Source organism: Eurytemora carolleeae, unplaced genomic scaffold, assembly GCF_000591075.1.
Source record: "Eurytemora carolleeae unplaced genomic scaffold, Eaff_2.0 scaffold961, whole genome shotgun sequence".
Lineage (NCBI taxonomy): Eukaryota > Metazoa > Arthropoda > Copepoda > Calanoida > Temoridae > Eurytemora > Eurytemora carolleeae.
In genome coordinates, this window is record NW_019396851.1 from 6,585 (window position 1) to 22,875 (window position 16,291).

The 16,291-nt window shown below is 31.7% G+C and overlaps 1 protein-coding gene across 2 annotated transcripts; it reads left to right on the plus strand.

Moving 5' to 3' along the window:
• The first annotated feature begins 394 nt into the window (after positions 1-394).
• Positions 395-12,587, plus strand: LOC111709403 (uncharacterized). 2 transcript variants are annotated; one of them, XM_023483058.1, is made up of 26 exons: positions 395-500; positions 1,101-1,169; positions 1,674-1,785; positions 2,768-2,832; positions 3,089-3,207; positions 3,465-3,520; positions 3,728-3,800; positions 4,111-4,202; positions 4,410-4,570; positions 4,885-5,007; positions 6,318-6,432; positions 7,053-7,074; positions 7,363-7,501; positions 7,882-7,956; positions 8,077-8,180; positions 8,232-8,532; positions 8,589-8,881; positions 8,938-9,038; positions 9,119-9,222; positions 9,479-9,652; positions 9,762-9,880; positions 10,019-10,064; positions 10,404-10,503; positions 11,003-11,094; positions 11,714-11,849; positions 12,452-12,587. In XM_023483058.1, exons 1-26 carry the CDS (start codon positions 399-401, stop codon positions 12,499-12,501), a joined length of 2,943 nt encoding a protein of 980 aa, XP_023338826.1. In that variant the 5' UTR covers positions 395-398; the 3' UTR covers positions 12,502-12,587. The 2 variants fall into 2 exon arrangements, with proteins under 2 accessions (XP_023338826.1, XP_023338827.1); XM_023483059.1 differs by having other exon boundaries at positions 10,404-10,476.
• Positions 12,588-16,291: the final 3,704 nt, after the last annotated feature.

Below are 16,291 nucleotides of genomic sequence, written 5' to 3' on the forward strand. Positions count from 1 at the left end.
TTCCTACCACAAAACGTTTCCTAACATAACATTTAAACCACAAAACGCTTCCTTAACGAAATGTTTCCACACAAAACGTTTCCTAACAAAAGATTTTCACCACAAAACGTTTCCGGTCCATAACATTCCCTTCACAAAACGTTCCCTTCACAAAATGTTTCCTTTACAAAACGTTTCCTGAAATTGACATAACATTTAAACCACAAAACGTTTCATGTTACAAAACTAAAATATATATTTTCTGTCATAAAATGTGTCCTGCCACAAAACTGATGCAACCTTCAAAAAACTTTTCTTTCATCAATATATGTATTTAGGAAGTGCTTTGTACCAGGAAACAATGTGTGGAGAAAGTAAGTGCACCGGAAATACAGTGTAAGATTTGTTTAGGGCTGAAGATGAGGAGACCTCATGCATTTCCTTTCTTCCTCTGGTTTTTCTCCTTCATTTTCTCTACCCAGGGGGAAACTTTGACCGGATTCCATCTCCTTGATAATAAGGTAGGGTATACTTGTGAGTAACCGCAAAAAAAGTTCTCTGAAAAAAAGTTTTTGTAATTCAAGTCGTAAATTTTGGCACTTAAAAATTCCTGTGGAAAAAGTCCTAAAAATAAAAAGTCTTTGAAAATAAAGTCTTGACATTTTTAAACTTTATTTTCTGGGAAAAAATCTCCCAGGAATCTAATTTCAGGAATTTATTTTCAGTGACATTTTGTTCGAGAACTTACGAAAATTTACAGGTTTTTTGCCAAAACTTTTTTTCCTGTGACCTTCTTACCAATTATTCTTGGTTTTTGATATATATATATACAATATTATATTAAATTATATTATATTATATTAAATATACGATTCTTTTTTTTCCCGCTACTCATAGAACAATGGTCTCACAAATGTTATAATTTAGGATCTAATTTACATTCTTTTTTTTAATTACAGTTCAATTTTTAAAAATTTCAATAATTAAAAAGTAAAAATGATAAACAATAATCCGAAATATAAGATTAAGAACAAAATATAAAAGAATTTTCTAAAGTAAACAATTGACACCTGTTCAAACCGCCATAATTCCCTTTTATTTTTTATTTTTATAACCTGTAGCTCGAGTCAAGGTTTGCTCCTGAACAAGGATTGCTTACAACAACAACAACTGTTGCAGTACCAAAACAGGTTCGTAAACAAATATTGCAGTACCAAAACAGGGTTGTTAACAAATATTGCAGTACCAAACAGGTTTGTAAACATATATTGCAGTACCAAAACAGGTGTGTAAACATATATTGCAGTACCAAAACAGGTTTGTAAACATATGTTGCAATATCAAAACAGGTTTGTAAACAAATATTGCAGTACCAAAACAGGGTTGTAAACAAATATTACAGTACCATTAAACAGGTTTAGAAACAAATATTGCAGTACCATTAAACAGGTTTTAAAAAAAATATTGCAGTACCATTAAGCAGGTTTGTAAATAAATATTGCAGTACCATTAAACAGGTTTATAAACAAATATTGCAGTACCATGAAACATGTTTTTAAATAAATATTGCAGTACCATTAAACAGGTTTAAAGTATTAATAATAAAAATTAATAGAAAAAACAAAACAATGATCACAATTTACAAAATTCTAAAATTCTAAATGATTTTTTGAATAAAAGATTTTCTGTTGCAGCTGAGCTTCTGTATCTGGAGCTATGCTGAGTTTAACAGATTTGGAGATCAGATTCCAATAATAGAATTCTTCAGGCTGAATGAAACTAGGGCACCCTTTATAGCCCTCATGTGTTAGTATTTTAGCTTACCTCCTTATACACAGCGGTAATCAAAGTAAAAAACAGTTAAATTTGAAGGTGCAAATAAGGAAGATGACATTTTAGGACTCCAATGATAATGAAACATGCTAGAGAATTTTACAAATTCTATATATATGAATTATCAACTTTGTTTGATTAATGTACGTCTGATCATAGATAATGTGTTGGTCAACTATCCATTGGGTAGCCTAGGCTCACCGGTACGAGTAAGCAAATTTTAAATTGTCCTTAATAGCAAGAAAGTAAACAAAAATGTAACGGGTCGGTCAAAAGGAGGGGAAAAATGTAATTATTGTAAGAAGTAGTTATATCAATGGTGACCCTTTAAAAGTTTTAAGTGTTATAAAACAAAGTGCATTAAAGATTGTATAGAGGAGGTGGGGTTTGGAAATAAGTTGACCATTACCCTTATGACAGTTGAGGGATCTGAATTTATGAATAAGCTGGGAGAGAGGCCCCCCCCCCCAAAAAAAAAATGCATTTGAGTTAAAGTTGGAGTCGCATTGGCAAATTTTATAAGGCCCACTCATTAAAAATATTATGATCACTAACTTCATTAATTCGGTTGCTCAGAGGTTTTTAAAAAATGGCAAAAATTTTATTTTTTGACAATGAGTAAGATTGGTCACATGTTTTAGTAATCATTTTTAAAGGGCTTTTAAAAATTTAAATTTAAGATATTTAATTTTTTTACATCTACCTTGCTTTTGACCGTCTTTGAACTAAAATATTTCCTTTGAAAAACCCAATGTTGGGTTAAAGTTATTGAATTAATATAAAGTTTTGCAGGGGGTGGGGTTGTGGATGGAGACAAATTATTACATATTGCTCACTGTTCATAACTGTAACAACCTTTCTTTGTAAAAAAAAACAATCTTCATTTCTATTGCAATATTCAATAGAAAATTAATTAAGTAGAAATCTTAATAATTAAAAAGAAATTTGATTTCAGATCGGAAGGATGGAACTAGAAACCCTAAGATTACTATAGATGCAGTTTCCTCCTGGTTTTTTAAGGTTAAGGGACCTTAACAGAATTCAATTTTTGTAAGTTTTAAGGTTTTTCTGATCATGGATCAGGGAATGATTAAAATTTTATCATAAATCCTAAGTTTTTAATTGAGAGTCTGGAATCTAAGGAAGCAATATTTTCATTTAGACAAGTTTCAAAATTGCTACAGGTTGTCATATAAATTTGAAAATTGGCAAGATTAAAAGGGCACCCTGTATATAAAATACTTATTTTTTAAAAGCTAAGATCTTTTGTCTAAAGAATGATGTTGTGATGGAAAGGAAATGGAACAATCTATGTGTTGGTATTGATATAGAGGAAAATACCCTGATGATGTATCAAAATGGAGTGTCAGATTTTCATCCCATCAGCTTTTCAGCGTAAGATATCTAAAGAATCAGTTTTGTTACTATGTCAACTGGCATAAATTGACAACATTGTATAGTAAATCCTAATTGAGCACACTTGTTAGATTTTAATAATTTTCTGGTCATTTTTATCTAAGCTGTGTACTGCAGTTGCATTTAGTGTCAGCAATGCATATTTCTGTTACAGGTTACAAAACAATATGGATGTATTAATCATTACATAGAAAGTGTAATTTTTAAAAGAGAATTTACTTTCATTCTTCTTTCAGACCCCTTAAGAACAGACTTTCTGATAATACTGAGCTTCCAATGGTTGTTCGTTTAGGTAAATTGGAAGCATATGTGGTATTTATTGTGTAATAGCTATGGTAATGACATTCACCTTCCTGAAGTTCCTAGGCCTTAAGCTATTTACCCCCCAAATATGTTGATAACATTTTTAAACTACCAAATAATGCATGTGCTCAAATTAAAACAAAATATCCAATTCTGTCTCCAGGGTCCTTAGTAAATATTTTCGATGTAATTTTAGGACATTACTATTTTGACTCAAAACCTTTAATTGGAATGATTGCTGGAGTAAATATTTGGGATATTAAATTGAGGTAAGTTAGTTTTGCATCATTGCATGGCAGTAAAGGGACTCAGCACCCAGAGGAAATGTCCCCAATTACAGGGAATTGGGGGTAGCCTTCTGGCTTGATTATTTGAGATTTCTGTCTGATTTTTTTAATGCAGGCCTGAATCATGATTTAGTTTTAAATCAAATACCAATAATATGGTGTGAAAAAAATTAATCACATTTTTGGGAAAATTTTCAAAAACTTTGAGCTGTGTCAGATAAAATCAAAGAGAAGTCAGAAGGCCCCCTTTAGACATATAATATTAAAAATTACTTAATTATTATGTTAATAGTGATGAAGAGCTAAAAGAGTACTCAAATTGTAATTCTGAGGTCCAACTTAGTGGCAATATTGTAAACCAATCAACAGTGTGGAATATTACAGGAAAATATTTTTATATTATAATTTAAAAAAGTATTTATTAAATTTATTTATCAATGTTAAAATTACTTCATATTATGGTAAAAATATCTTAGAATTCTTATTAAAAGCATGCCAATAAGGCTTGAAATTATCTGAACAATTTTGTTCAAGCAATTCTTAAATTTGGTAAATTTTAGATGTTATCATGTAATAGTGAATTTTTTACAGGAAGCTTTATAGAAAGGAGAGAGTTTAACAAGTCTGAAATTGAATGTTCGAATCAAAACAAACATAAAACTGTGTTTGTTACATCACTTTTCCAAAATTTTGAGGATGCCAATGAAGCTTGCGATAAATACAAGCTCAACAGTATGGCTGATGAGTTTAAGGTAAAACTATTTTTTTCTCTCTAATAGTTACACTTTGCGTAAAAAATCAGACATGTGTCTTGTTCTTTTGCAATACAATTTCCAAGTTAGAACAATTTTGTAATGATTCCCATGCAAGTAGATTTTACTTGCGCTTAATTGCAACCCTGTAAACTCTGCAATTCCACACAATTCCACACAATTCCGCGTAATTCCTCACAGTTCAAAAACAGTTGCGCGCAATTCTGTGCAACGAAATTTCGATTGAACCCTACTCTTGTTTGGTAATAACATTTTCTAGAATCATACAATTTGTACTAAGGATATTTGTTCAGAGTCTTGAAGAGTTACAAGAATACCAAGATAAAGGAACTAATAATCCTGCTGTACTATCTGAATGCTGGACGGGGGGAAGATTGCTTCATTGGTTACCTTATTCAGCAGATACTGAAAACAAGGAATTTAGATGAATTACATCGTTTTTTTATTTTATTTTGGATTGTCTGCATTTACTTACAGTACAGTCTCTTATAATGTTGTAAATCTAAAACGGATTGATAATACTTGCTGCTCTCGGAACAAATCCGAACAAAAGAGGGCAGTGCACAAAGAACCTTACAAGTAGAAAGACTTATATACAAATATAATCTTCTACCTTAGGTTAAGTGCAGCTCTCAAGTTTATATTGATTCATAACTCAGACTATTAACATAATATAGCCTGATAAATATATTCAACTATCAATAGCTAGATATAGATATTTATATTAATATATACAAGCAAGGATACATATAATTCTGAATAGCTAAACTAAATACATAGCTCCGCAGAATTAATAGCTCCGCAGAGTTAATAGCTCCACAAAGCTAACAGCTCCGCAACATTAATAGTTCAGCAGAGCTGATAGCTCCACAAAGTTACTAGCTTCGCAAAACTAAATAAGGCAGCTCTGTAAAGCTAGACAAGATAATAGCTAAGTAATTAACAATACTGCAAAGGGTTACAAAAAGCTATAATGAAGATTACGACCACCCTACCCCCAGGGGGTGGCAACCATGAGGACCATGGGGATGTAGTTCGGGTCCTGCCTGCTGCTGGTGTGCATGGGAGACCTGTAGATGAAGGAGGGAATGATCGGAATAGGAGAGAGCCAGGAGGAGTTGACCCCCAGACGGGGGATCCTAATGTAGATCCCCCAGACCCGGAGGATAGGCCGGAGGATGCAGACGAGAACAACCTCCTGTGGATGAGACTGGACCTCCAGCCAGACAGAGGCCGGGTCACTGTAGTTATCAGTAACTGGAGAAGGATTGAGGGTCAGATAGATGTTGCCTGACAAAACTTACATCAATTGATTGTAGATGCATCTCAGGGGCGTAGGAGGATATCTAGGGAGGAACACTATCTGAGAATGGAGGTGGAACTGTTGACCCACATGTCCTTATTGATGCTGAGAAGGGCGGAGCTCCTGATGTCGTTTGAGACCTTGGTGGATCTGAATGCTGAATACTAATCTCCTAAATATAAATATACAATTATTACATCTATTGAATTAATAAATATGAACTAAGAGAGTTAATTATTGCCTTTTAAATTCTGCTGTCGACTTAATAAAACTCGGGGTTTACTACAATAAAAAAAAAATTATGAACAAAAAGGTTAAAAAACTTAATTATTCATTTGGGTTATTTGAGCAAATTATAAAAATATCTTATTCGTTTTCATTCAACTGTAAATCTTAAATTCAACTTCATTATTAACCCTCTAGTCACTGAACCATGAAGATTTCAGTCATGTTCATAGCAAGAAACCGTTAGCTGTAAAGGCATGGCGACCTTCTCAACCCAATGGGAAGATTCCACAATGTGTTAAGGCATATTTAAGTAAGTTTTTCAGTTCTACATCAAATTTTAACTTCAGTTTTAACATATTGTTACCATTTATAGGTGGTATAAAATAAAGGAAATCTAAAGCCTGAAACTGATTTCAGTAAATCTACATAGCATAGAATAAATGTATTTACAAGTAAAAAAAGAACAAACTAAATTATACTAATTAATCATGAAAAGCTAGAGCTCTCTGGCGAAATCATCGTCTTTCATTCCCCTCGTACGACGAGTTAATTTTCCATCTTCTGACCCTTTGTGAATACTAGCTTTCATTTCGGTTTTAGCCCAGGCTGATCTTATTTCCTCCTTTTTTGTGTCTAGCAGTGTTTCAAGCCTATTGGCTTGAATTTAAAATAAAATTCCTGGTCCAACAGTGGTTTTGGTTTTCCACTCGTTCAAATCTTCCACATGTTTAAATTATGCGTTAAAAGCATGTTTTTTGGGCTGGCATTTTTTATAGTATAAATCTCTACATGATATACATGAGGTGACTTATCATTGGTCCCACTGCTATATATGACTACAGTTTATTTACATGTAAGCCTCTCTATATTTGACTACAGTTTATTTACAAGCAAGCCTCTCTCCATGCTTACAGTATCTTTGTTTTTTAGGTTTGCAGTATGATGCTAGCTGGTAAGTAGGTTTTTATCAAAGGAATAATCATGCAAATGAATGTTGCAAGCCTTTCGGGGATAGATGTTATTCTCTTTCTGCACAACTCAGCTTAGTCATTACCAATCTTTTTCAACAACACCTTTTATGTTATAGCAATCCAACTTGAGGAGAATTTATCCGTGAATAAGAATGACCCAGAAAAATATTGGAATCCATGGCTAAGAGGCCAGTAGCTAATTAAATGACCCCTTCAAAAATGATTATTATTATCAAACCTATGACTAGTACTAGTGAATTTTAATCTAGGTATGATTTTCCCTGTGTTAATCAAAATTTACAGTGGGCATCCTGCACTGCTTGTAAAATACCTCAGACTTTCGATTCCTCAATTGCAATTACTTTAAAGGGACTTTGTTTGTATACAAAGTTTGACACAAGATATCAGGTATCAGAGATATGATATATTGATTGCTTAATAATTTGATACACTCTTCAAAAATGAGGGGTAGGGGTAAATTTAGAAAAAACTGAATTAAAAAAATTTAAAGTTGGGGTAAGGGCAAAATGGGAAAAAATGGACTGAAAAATTTAAAGCAGGAAATATGGTCTTTATGTATGGGGTTGATTAGGGCTGTTAAAAATGAATGGATTATGCATTAACATACAGAAAATAACCAGTTGATTTTTAAATTGTTTCAAAACCAAATGAGTAGTTCATGTAATTGTGTTCAATTAATTTTTTCTAGCCATTAAAAAACGGATTGCAAAAAGTTGTCCAGCCCTAAGTAGTAGTTTATCTAAATAAAATAATGGTCTCTTTTAAAGGTCACAAATGATCAAAAGACAGGGTATATATCTTATATCGGAAAAAAATCCACTGTTATCAAATATGATTCTAAGGTAAATATTTTTGATAATTTTGATACTGCTGTTGATAATTCATGTCAAAACATTCAAAAAGATTTAGCAAAATTTTGTTTTTATATATTTTTTTCTTATGACTGAAGTTATTTGATTTAGCAACGGTTGTGGATCATGTCAAATGTCAACAATCCTGATATAAGAGCAACATCATCTGCACATCTTAAAACTTATGTAATGGGAACACAAAACTGGACTATCAAGTAAATATTATGAAGTGTTAGTAAATCAAAAATCTATTTTTTTTGTTGCAGAAATGATATTGATTGTGAAGAACAAGAGTCTACATTGTTAACTTTATCAACATGTAAAGATAATGAATTTGCTTGCTCCAATGGACTCTGCATAGATATTGTGAAGCGGTGTGACAGTAAAACAGATTGCAGAGACAAAAGCGATGAGTTTGGCTGTCGTCGCATAAATCCAGATAAATCCTATCAAAAATTCATAGCACCGCCATTGTATAAACATCAAAATGTATCCAGGATTATAATTAAAGTCTCTGCAGACATAATGGACATTTTAGATATAGATGAAAAAGCCTCAATTTTTCAGGTTGTTAAAGAAATTTCTCAGGTTTGAAAAAAAATGTCATTCTTTTAATTTAATAGGTACAGTTTTATCTTCATTTCTCCTGGTATGACAAACGACTTACATTCTTTGATCTACAAAATGATTCTGGACAGAATAATTTGTCTCCCGAGGAAAAAAACCTTCTTTGGATTCCGGAACTTGTATTTGACAATACTGAGGACAAAGCTAAAACCTTAATAGATGATGAAGCCACTATTACAATTGAAAGACAAGGTGACTTCTACCTTTCTGGTCTAGAAGAATATACCAACAGAAAATACTACAGGGGATCAGAGAATAAAATTACACTTTCTAGATTCTATAATACAAGGTAATTACACAAATCCTTCTAACCAAATTTTAACTTAAATTTATGTATTCTTAAAGGTTTTTGTGTCAGTACAACTTACAGTGGTACCCCTTTGATATACAGAAATGTCAACTTCGACTGACAATGTTTGGAAAATCAGGAGATTTTGCAACTTTAGGTTTGGATATTTTATAGATATTTTTTCTTTGTTTTTAAAATGCTAATTAGTGAATCTAAAAAGTTCTTTTGTTCTAATAGAAGCACAGGTTCTAAACTTCTTTGGGAAAAGGTTCTGTAATGAGTTTGTAGTTGTCTCCTATTTCATGAGAATCTCTGAGACAAGAGGAGAAACAAAACTTCAGGAAATTATATCAAAGCTAACTTTAAGATATGTATTCAAGTTCATTTTACTTTTTAAACACTGAGATAAATGTCCTGATGTAAAATAGGGATAAAGCGTATGGCTAGATGTATATTGAGTATGAATTCTGTAGTAGAAATAAACACATATGCAATTTGCATACTTTTATATAACTATTTTTCAAAGGTGACTATTTCTCAATTTACAGAAAGTTTTACCTTATCTTACCAATGACTATTTAATTTTGATTAATACAGATGAATGTGATACTGGGTAGGAATTTAACTCCTATTGCCTTAAACACATACCTTCCATCTACATTACTGATCATTATCAGCTATGTAACAGTCTTCTTTAAACCATTCTTCTTTGAGGCTGTTGTCACTGTGAATCTAACTACTTTACTAGTCCTGGTCACTTTGTTTGTCAGCGTAAGTATTTCTTGTGATTAGAATTTAATCATTGTCTAACAACAACAAAACAAAATATTTTTAAGTATGTGTATGTTCAATATTTAGTTCTTAAATGGTTTTTGTTAAGGTAAGTAATAGCCTCCCACCAACATCCTACATCAAGATGATTGACATATATCTGATTTTCTGTCTGTTAATACCATTTGCTGAAGTACTACTAATTACAGTGATGGACTATCTTAGAATGTAAGAACTTTAACAATTGAATTGCAATTTTGTGGTATACAAAAAGAGATACTAATATAATTTTTTTTTTTTTAACTTTTCAATTGTTTTTAAACATCAAACAAAGAAAAGGTTGTGCATATATTTAATATTTTAAAGGAAAGTTGAAAAGGAATCTAACACTGGCACCACTGATGATACTGAGGTAGTATTTTTCTATTGATTTCTATAGAAAATTATCTATTAACCTCAAATGAAACTGCTTTCTCTGTTATGAGGTCCATATTTAGCTTTCCATTAGAACTCCAAAATTAAAAGCCTACGACTATTGTAGCTATTGAGACAAAAATTTGAAGCAAAACAGTTTCTAACATAGTTTTGCATGATATCACCAGGTTTGCAAGCAACAACTTTTCTTGTGACACCTTGCTTATCAAAGCTTAATATTTATGCAATGTTTTTCCCCCATATTTAACTACAAAAGTGACATGTTGTTTTGTAAAAAAAATGAAATTTAATGTAAATTACGTAAATTCAATTGTAGGCTGGAAGGAAGGTAAATCATCATGGAAAGATGATAACTGTCCGTGAATGTCCAAGCCCAACACAAGTAAAAGGTCCAGATGTTACTGAGTTTATGTTTGGTAGGCCTTATTTTTTAAACTTTAACCTAAATACAACATATTCTAATAGTGGGAGGGGGTTGATAAAGTAAAAAATTGTCAAATTGTTAGAAATTCCCATTGCTTTGGTGCTCACTTATAACATTCACACTGCTTATTCATATACCAAAAAGAAGCCATACAAAAAGTCCTAGTATAGCAACTATTTGATTGCATCAATATTTTTTGTGAATATTTGTTGATGATACTGAATACTACGTCAGTTTTGAAACATCCAACTTTGTGTTTGACATTTATGATAAAGCTGTCTTCACATCAATTATGAAAAAAAAACTACAATAATGACATTTATTTTCCATATTATAAAGTGCTTGTAACTTTAAAATAAGAAAATTAAAAAAGAAATTATCTTGGTATAAAAATATCTCAAGAAAGGTCTGAAAATACATTTTTGCACTAGTTAAACGACTATGTTATGTCCATACTGCACTTCATCTTAACTAATTGCACTGTTAATTAGTAAGCAAACGTAATCAGCAGCCCTCAGTTGAGGAAGTTCTGAAGAAAGACAAGAAAATCCGCCCCTTGGATCTAATCCATAGGAATGAAAAGGTATCAGATGTTGAAGATCCATATTTGAAATTTTATTATTTCTAGACAATGTCCAAGTTGAAAAATAATAACAATTTCCCAGAACAGGATTACTAAGAATTATTTCACTGCTCTAATCAAGGTCTTGAAATCAGTGCTTAGGATCTGATTAAGGTCTTGAAATCAGTGCTTAGGATCTGATTAAGGTCTTGAAATCAGTGCTTAGGATCTGATTAAGGTCTTGAAGTCAGTCTCTAGGATCTGATTAAGGTCTTGAAATCAGTGCTTAGGATCTGATTAAGGTCTTGAAGTCAGTCTCTAGGATCTGATTAAGGTCTTGAAATCAGTTCTGAGGATATGATTAAGGTCTTGAAATTAGTGCTTAGGTTCTGATGAAGGTCTTGAGATCCACGCTTAGGATCTGATGAAGATCATGAAATGAGTGCTTAGGATCCACCCTATTTTCACTTGAGGGTATATGTATTAGTGAAAATATATCAATTAAAAGAATTTGATGTGTCACAGAAAAATTTAATTATTTTCTAATAACAAGTTGATATTTTTTAAACCAAATTAAAATACACATCTTGCATTAAAGTATAAATTACTTTTGTCTTTATAGTTTTCCAACCCTAAATAGGTTGAAGTGGACGCCAGACAGGCACTGTACTCCTATGCCACAAAGACAGGAAGGATCCTCCAGTGGTTCAACAGGTTTGCGGTCTATGGTATCCCCATCATAGTGATCCTGTTCACTGTGCCATACTTGATTATTGGTAAGCAATAAAGTAACTTTTTACTGGTTGTGCATAGATCAACGTAATGGAAAGGGTCACAAAGTAAATGCTTGTTTTTTCTAAAAACTCTCTTTTTGTTGATTTAAGTTATTTTCTGTCAATTTTCAATTTTCAGATTATCTATTAGCACTAAGCAGTAAAGTTACTTCTAACTATTTTTGTAGTATACTGATAGTTGAACGTAATGGAAAGGATCATCAAGTAACCGCTTGTTGTTTCTTAAAATTCCCTTTTTGGTTGGTTAACAAAATGTACAGTCAATTTACAAAATCCTTTGATTATCATTAAGCAATAAGCAGTAAAGTTACTTTAATTTTATTTGTAGTATCATTAAACAATTAACATAAAAGGATAGGGACATACACAACTGCCTATATTTGTGTATGTGTATATTTTAATGTTTCTCTCTTCTGTAAGAAATCTAGGTAGAAATCAATGCTAAAATTGAAAGCCCTTATTATTGTATTGGTATTAACGCCGACCACTGAATCTTAAAAATAAGTAACATTCAGATGTAAATTATTATTGGATTGATAAAAATTTGCAAGTGTTTTGTGTTTTTTAATACTTTGATGTTTTAGGAGTATATCATATCCTGAAAGCAAGAAAGGAAGTGGAACTTGAAGAGTAGACAAGCAAAGATCCAAAAGCATAAAAAGAAATGGATAAAATATGTGTATAGATGTCTATTTAACCAATAATTATTCAAATATCCCATCAATGATATGAACCATAAAGAGAAATGAATAATATGTGTATAGATGTCTATTTATCCAATAAATGAAAATTAAAAGAATGAAAATAAAATGGATAATTTAAATACTAATGATAAACCAAGAGTTTCGGGGGTGTGTACTGTATATCAGTTGTGAGACTCATATTTTTGCCACCCCCCTTTCAGAATCATATTTTTTCCCCAAATCCACAACTTAAAAAACAGATATATTTTACAGGTTTCATTTACACTACAATTTAATTTAAAAATTTATATATAGGCGAGTTGTTGTTATATGGCAAAATGTTAAATGCCAAAATGTTATATGGCAAGATGTTACTGAGCCCAACTTCAAGGTCCCCCCTGAGGTTTTTAGACATTGCTGATACTGTTTTTTTTGTGCGGTTTTTTCTTTTGCCTCTTCCCACTCTTTCCTTCCCTTCCCCCTTTTGCCTTCCCTCTTGCCCCTTTTGCCCCTTTCCTATAACTAATCAAACAATTTTGAAAATATTTTAAGTTGTGAAAAGTTAAACTAAAAAATTCAGGATAACTTTTCAAGTTATACTATTCTACTGGTTTTGATTGATATTAAAAGAAATGAAAACATTCGAAAATAAAACTCAAAATTAAAATTAGAATTCGGAAATAAAATTTATTACAAAAAAAGTTCTGAGTTACAAAAATAGAAAACGTGGTTAGGTAAAACCTTCAAGGTTCTAGAAGTTTCTTATGAAATTCTATAGTAACACATTTAAATTAATTTGATTTTTTTTTTATAAAAAAGAAAAATATGTAAGATAATATTTCAAGTTCGAGAGCTGATATATAGAAGCTGGTAGATAGTGAACCGACCAAAAATACCTGCCACAAGGGTATTGGTGTAAACTGCCCCAAAATCAAAATTTGGGTTATATGTCAATATTTCTGTGCGTCTGTGCGTTATCATAGAATCTTTTCTTTTATTTGTGAGAATTGTGAATCAAAATAAAATCACACTTGATAAAAATTCAGGACTGCATGTATTTGATTTCATTTAACAAATATGAAATAAGAGATAACAAACACTGTGTTTGTAGGATACCCAAGTCATACCTCACAAAAGTATGCTATCCTTTAATATATAATAAAGTTTTTTTTATGAACTGTTGCTTTGTCAACACTTTAATCAAAATTTACTAGAAATCGAAACATGAAAAAAACTTGTAAAAAAATTGTATCTTTAAAATTCTAGATTTCAACCTTATCAATTTATAATTGTATGTACACTATAACATCGCAAAAAAGTTTTGTGTTGAAATTAAAAATATTAACAATTTTGTAAACTATGGTAACCTCGATACTTGAATAAATATCTAGATCTTAAAAAAATTCTGCAAAAATCTGCCTTAAATATACCATCAAGCTTCTTTCAACGAACTTCTGAAAAAGTCAAGGACTCAAAGATGAGAGCAGAGTATCCTGTAACCCTGCGTAGTTTTGCACTTACTCTGCATTCTTATTCTGCATGCGCTTACAGGTATTAAGCGTTTAACCATCAAGACTGGGGGGTTTGAATCTAGGTAAGTAAAGCTTTGCTACTGTAACCTAACATTGAATATTAAAATGTGCAATCAGAGATTTTCTTTAACTTTTTACTTTGCTCTAGTTGTAAACTTTAGTAGCCTATAAAATTGTTATTTTTAGATCTACAATCGTAAAATTAGTCTCATTGAATCGGAAATTTTATGTAGATATCAAAAATGCTTTCAATCTTGAAAATCCGATTACAAGCAAGTCTGTAGACCCCGGAGAAAGGGTAAAGTATAGAATGCTGATAGACAGGGGAATTGTACAGACTCCTCATCATTGAACATAAAGGTTAACATGTACATTTAAAGAAGAGGGGGATTTTTGTAGACGTCATTTTACACGTGAATAAAAATGCAGAAACTGATTAATGTACATTTGTCATGTCGATATTCTAACTCCTTGTGCAAAGTTCAACTATTCAAAAAATATTTAACATATTTAGCAATATGAAAAACATGACGCAAAACATCCAGAATGGCTCTTTTGATATAAAAACGGGTTCGAGAATACTGAGAATTATAGGCGCAGCCAAGCGTGGGAGTTCTAAGCCTTCCTTCCATTTCATCCTACAAGAGGGGGGGCACATGGGGGCGCAGTCCCCCCCCCCACCGGTTCTTCTCTAATTTGTATGCTAAAAATGTTATTGATGTATTTTTAATTTCTTAACCTTATATTGGTTTTTCGACATATGCCAAAATAATTATTTCGCTAATAAAGTCAATTAGTAATTGTATGTTAAATCTCATAGCATAAGTTGGAAGAATTTAAACTGTAATTTTTGGACTAAAAAAGCATGGTTCCCAGAAAGATATGTCACTTTCTCTGTTAAAGTTTAACACTTTTGAATTGACGAAATAATTCTGTTGTAGACAATATTCTGTCTATTTCACCCAGGAGAGATAGCAATTCCAGATCATTCATGTTATTATTTTGGGAATCCACCATAAAGTATAAATTTAATACCAACAATTCAGCATTGGGAAAGTTAAATTTTGTAGCTTGGATCCTGAAGATATCACACTTGATTTTACTCACATATTTTGTGAGTCCTTTCTTCCACATTGTTGCAAGACCCCTTTACCCCGTCCAAGCTTGACCTCTTTGAATGCAGGCACAATGTACATATCATGAGTTTCACCAAAATATTTCTTTAGTTTGTTAGTATTGCTGTGTTTCCGATCCCCAGAATCCAAAAGGAAGTGTTCTTGAATGCAGAAAATGTCTGAGAACAAAAATAGCAAACTTATAAAGTTCTGTTTATCAATTCCCATACCCCCACTATTATAGCTAGTTAAGCACAAAGTACTAGCTGTATCCATCATTGTACTGCTGTTGCACCACCAGTAGCACTATTTATGTACAAAATGGAGTCAGACAAGGAGCAGTTTCTTCCCCTGTGCTATTCTGTATTTACATTGACAAAATTATCAAGTTATTACGATGTTCAACGATTGGATGCCAAATCCAGGGTGTCTATATGGGCATCTGGGTATATGCAGATGGTATTATTCTGCTTTCTCCTAGCAGAACAGGTCTTCAGGAAATAGTGAAAATTTGTGAAAATTTTGCCAAAGCTACTGAACTGAAATTTAGTACAAATATTCGAATAGAAAAATGTAAAACTAAATGCCTTATTTTTCTAAAGAAAGGGTTAATTTTAATGAAATAACCCCAATTTTATTGTATGATTTACCTTTACCATTTGTTAACGACTTAAAACATTTAGGAAATGTTCTGCAAAGTGATAATTCAATGACCTTAGATTGCAATAAAAAACGAGCTATTTTCATTTCAAAAATTCATTCCATTAACCGAGAATTTTATTTTAACAGACCTGATGTTATTTTGAAACTGTATAATATTTACTGTTGTAGTTTTTATGGATCTAGTATTTGGGACTTGATTTCCCAATGTGTTTCAAAATTGTATAAATCATGGAATACTGTTATTAGAATTCTTTTTAATGTACCTAGAGATACGCATAGGTACTTGATTGAAAGTATTTCACAATGTTTATAAGTAAAAACTATGTTAGCTAGCAGATGTGTGTCTTTCTATGAGACTATTGAAGCAAGTTCTAAGCTGTGCATTAGATTTCTTTCTAATTTATGTAAAAATGACCTCAACACAGTTCTTG